The sequence below is a fragment of the Penicillium robsamsonii genome, assembly GCF_028829455.1.
Source record: "Penicillium robsamsonii strain IBT 29466 chromosome Unknown utg000001l_segment0_segment0, whole genome shotgun sequence".
Lineage (NCBI taxonomy): Eukaryota > Fungi > Ascomycota > Eurotiomycetes > Eurotiales > Aspergillaceae > Penicillium > Penicillium robsamsonii.
Window position 1 is genome coordinate 1 of NW_026643219.1, and position 4910 is coordinate 4910.

General features: G+C 49.6%; 1 protein-coding gene across 1 annotated transcript; it reads left to right on the top strand.

Moving 5' to 3' along the window:
* Positions 1-1626: 1626 nt before the first annotated feature.
* N7447_000001 (uncharacterized protein) lies at positions 1627-2660 on the top strand (the record flags this gene model as incomplete). Its single annotated transcript, XM_057224278.1, has 2 exons — positions 1627-1641; positions 1710-2660. The coding sequence occupies 2 exons, from the start codon at positions 1627-1629 to the stop codon at positions 2658-2660; spliced, it is 966 nt and encodes a 321-aa protein (XP_057088294.1).
* Positions 2661-4910: the final 2250 nt, after the last annotated feature.

The window sequence follows — 4910 nt, forward strand, 5'->3', positions numbered from 1 at the left end:
AAGCCCTAAAACCCTAAAACCCTAAAGCCCTAAGCGAGCGGTATAGGCCAGCTAAATCAGGGTCTGACCTAGCAGTCTGGTGGGGGTAGCTGCTTAGTAGGAAGATGATAAAGCCCTGAAAGACTGTGGCGTAGCGGGTAATTGTAGCGTCTTCCTGTAAGGACTGGAAAGGCCGTATACCCTCCCGCTCGGAGCTAAACTGCATAAGCTTAACTAGGGCTGACCGGCTAGTCCGGGAGATAAGCGCGTCGGAGGCCTTAAAGAGGGAGCAGATAGTAAGTAGGAGGAACCTCCTAAGGTCGTCGGGGGGAGTTGCGCGTTAGGGATGCTAAGATCAAATAGACTCCCTAGCTTCGAAAGGTCCCGGCTGCCGATAAGGTCCTTATAGCCTGTGAGCCGCTGAAAGGCAGTCACTTCGTGGCGGCTAGTAGGGCCGAGCGTATAGGGCTGGTTAGCAGGCTGCTGGCTAGCATGGTAGGCCCTAAGCTGCGCTAATATCGTAGTAGCAGCCTCTGAGGGGGGCCCCGGAGAGCTAGGGGCCTGGGGCTCGGGGCCCTGCGGGTGAGAGGGCTGGGGCTCAGGGCTCTGAGGGTAGGGTGTCTGGGTAGCGAAGAAGAAGCGGTTCTTCTGGAGCCCTTAGTAATAGCAGGACTGGAGGTGCTGCTCTAGTTCAGAGGAAGTCCCCCGAAGCCTGTGGGTATTCCGAAGGTGGGCGATAGCAGCGACCTTACTGGTTGAGATAGTAAGGCAGTTATCATAAACACACTGAGGGCCAGTTATAGCAGCAGGGAGCCCTACTAGAGGTGGAATAGGGCCTCTAAGCCTAATAGCCCTGAATGCTTCGTCGATCGGGCTAAGTTGACGAAGAATACCCTCTATATAGCGAAGTATAGCGGGGCTATCCCGAATCGTAGGGTCATGCTTCGCTATATGAGCGAGGGGGTCTTTACCTAAAAGAATAAATTAGTATGCTGAACTATATATAAGTAAGCAGCCATTACCTAGTAGGGTAGCTTCACAGATAGTACAGATAAGGATCTTAAACTCATCTATATAAACGAGGAAGGGGGGGAGCTGAGTGGCTGACATAGCGAGGTTGATAAGATGATATACTAGGAAGGTAGAAATAGATTTTTGATAATAATAAAGAAAGGGGGTATAGTTAGGGGGGAGTAGGGAGTATATATATCTCTTTTCTCGGTGGTTAGTAACGCCATAGACCGAGCACTTATCTATGGCGTGACCCGCCAAGCCCTACCCGCTTCACGATAATATAACATAGAGGGGCTGGGCAAGCCTATTTATGGCGTCATCTGTAGATCTCTAGACTCTTATCTATGGCGTGACCCGCTAAGACTAACTCCGCTTCTCGACACTATAACATAGAGGGGCTGGGTAAGCCTATGTATGGCGTAACCTGTAGATCTCTAGACTCTTATCTATGGCGTTACCCGCCAAGCCCTACCCCACTTAGCGATAACGTTACATAGAGGGGCTGGGTTAGCCTGTGAAGCCACTAGAGGAAAGGAGGTTACTCTGAGTGATAGGATAGCGCCGAGGGCCGAGGGATAGGACTAGATTCCTAGTAAATTAGATAGGTATAATGCGTAACTACTATAACACAAAATGTTTTCATCCTATGTGAGTATATAAGGGAGCCACTCCCTCTATATTTCCTCGATAAAAGGCATTCTGCAAAAGGCCTGCAGGGCCCCCTCTTTGCCCCCCCCTCTGTAACTGCTCTGCAAAAGCCCTGCAGGCCCCCTCTCGACCACCTGTCTGCCAACTGGCCTGCAGCCCCCCCTGTGGGCCCTCCTGTGCAACTGCTCTGCCAACTGCTCTGCCAACTGGCCTGCAGACCCCCTCTCGCCCACCCGTCTTCCAAAAGGCCTGCAGGCCCCACTCTGGGCCCTCCTGTGCAACTGCTCTGCCAACTGCTCTGCCAACTAAGCCTGCAGGCCTCCCTCTGCGCCCTCTTCTGTAACTGCTCTGCTAACTGCTCTACAAAAAGGCCTGCAGGCCCACCTCTCGCCCACCTGTCTGCCAACTGGCCTGCAGGCCCACTCTCGCCCACCTGTCTTCCAAAAGGCCTGCAGGCCCCACTCTGGGCCCTCCTCTGCAACTGCTCTGCCAACTGCTCTGCCAACTGGCCTGCAGGCCTCCCTCTGCGCCCCCTCTGGCCCACCTCTCTGCAACTGCTCGATAAAAAGGCCTGCAGCCCCCCCTCTGGGCCCTCCTCTCTGCAAAAGGCCTGCAAGCCCCCCCCTCTGGCCCACCTCTCTGCAAAAAGGCCTGCAGGGCCCCCTCTTTGCCCCCCCTCTGTAACTGCTCTGCAAAAGGCCTACAGGCCCCCTCTCGACCACCTGTCTGCCAACTGGCCTGCAGCCCCCCCTCTGGGCCCTCCTTTGCAACTGCTTTGCAAAAAGGCCTGCAGCCCCCCCTCTGGGCCCTCCTGTGCAACTGCTCTGCCAACTGCTCTGCCAACTGGCCTGCAGGCCCACTCTCGCCCACCTGTCTGCCAACTGGCCTCCAGGCCCTCCTCTGGGTCCTCCTCTGCAACTGCTCTGCAAAAGGGCCTGCAGGCCCTCCTCTGGGCCACCTCGTTACCACCTGCCCTGCAGGCCCCCCTCTGGGCCCCCTCTGCAAAAGCCCCTCTGTAACTGCTCTGCAAAAGGCCTGCAGGCCCCCTCTCGACCACCTGTCTTCCAAAAGGCCAGCAGGCCCTCCTTTGGGCCCTCCTAGACCTTGCCAACTCCCATGGGACTAAGAAAATTTTGGTCCCATATCCTGGTCCCATCTACTCCCATGGGACTAAAAAATTCCGGTCCCATTACCCTAGTAGTCCCATGGGGGTCCCATGGGAGTTATGGGACTCCCATATGGTCCCACGCTAGCATAATTTTGCCAAGGATTTCCTATTTCAGCTGCACAAAACTGCAAAGTAATCAGATAAAATACTGTTATTTACAGGCGTATGAGTGTCCCTACTTTCAATGTCTAACAATATGGTTTTGTTATATGACATAGTCCATAATAGAGTTAACAAATGACTCAAGTATATATCAAAAAGCATCCATCTTCAAAAAAAAAACTTCATATACTAGATTGTGGTGGCTTTTGGGCGCAAAGGAGATTTAAACATAGTATTAGAAGGAAGTGGTTAAGCAAAATATATATTTACAGAGAGGTACTACACTACATTTTCTACATATTATTTAGAAAGTATAAATTTGACAAAGATTTTAACAAATTATATTTAATTCCCGCACCATAAGAAACCTTACCTCTAAATTAGTTATATTCACTTTAGAATAACTATTCATACTACGTGGTTATTGAGTAATTTCGGGATAAAGAAGGCTTAAAAGTGAGAATTTTCCCCTTAAAGTTGTGGGGGATTGTAGATACCCCTAAATCTAATCAATTTCCCTTTTATATGGGAGTCCCATGGGAGTCCCACGGGAGTCCCGCGGGACCCCCATGGGAGTCCCGTCGAACAGACCAATAAGTAACATATAATAAGTGGGTACTAGCCTATTTGTGATGTATCTTCGCGCTATTACTCGTTTAAACTCTACTAGTAGCCGAACGTGACTCTCGCGACTGTAAAGGTAGGTGTTAGAGATATGCTTTTTAAACCCTCTTCTAGTTCAACAGAATTATTATTCTAGTATGTCGCAATACGAACTATACGCTGAGGCTGGCCCTTCATCCCAGATCACATTGTCCCACGCCGGAATTCCTCCACCTTCTTCAGTCTATAGCATTGGCATTATTAATGACCCCCTTACGCCAGATCATTCAATTAGCCAGCAGCCAATCTATAGCGGACCAGAATCCTCAATCCTCTAAATAGAGCCGAATCCGATTCCTCCAAATCTCCGCCGTATCGGTCCTAAACATCAAAAGTTCTGGGTTCTTTGGACTACAATGAATAAGACCGACTTCGTTGAGTGGTGGCGCCATACGGCAGGTGCTCACCCACACCCTCCGCTTCATAAAGTGAACTTTGAAGCAAGGTATACCTCTGCTACTTGGGAGCACTTTGACCAAGTAGCACACTTTCAAACCGGGAAACCAATGGCACTCTGTCGGAGGTGTGGAAAAGCGCTCTCGCACCCATCCTCGACATTAAATGGTTCGAAGTCACTTACTGCACATTTATCTAGCCGCGCATGCATAGTTACCTCGAAAAAGGCTTCAACACAACAGGATATACAGCAATCGCTCGAACTTGCGGTATTATATACGTCCGATTCTACATTCTATCGATTTGATACTAATATCTATATTATATTTAGTCTACTCGTACGCCTACCCGAAAAGTCTTTGACTAACAACGATTTGAAAGAGCCCAAGTCAAATTTATAGCGAACTCACGCCTTCCATTTCAGATCCTCCGGCATAAAGACTTTAAAGATCTAATTACAGAGGCTCAGCTTTCTTAACAAAAACTCACCCTTCTATCACTAAAGACCGCGCGGCGTCGGCTCCAGTCAATCGTCCATACAGAGCAGCAAAAGCTCCTTTCTCTTCTCCCAGCCGGAGCGAAGCTATCAATTGCCCTTGATTGTTGGACCTCACCCTTCTAACAGGCATTCATGGCAATCACAGGCTATTTTGTGGATATCAATTGGGATTATCATGAGATACTTCTAGGTTTCATGCCAGTTCACGGCCAGCATACAGGCTCCTATCTAGCAGACGTTCTCCTTGAGGTTCTTCAGCAACAGCAGGTTACCAATCGAGTGATTGCGATTACTACAGACAATGCGTCAAATAATAAGACCTTAGTCGATAGTCTATGTGATTCAATCGAACGGTTAGAGCTTCCTAATTTCACTGAAATTGTACGGATTCCATGTCTTGCTCATGTGATTCAATTGAGTCTGAAAGATCTCCTTAGCCTA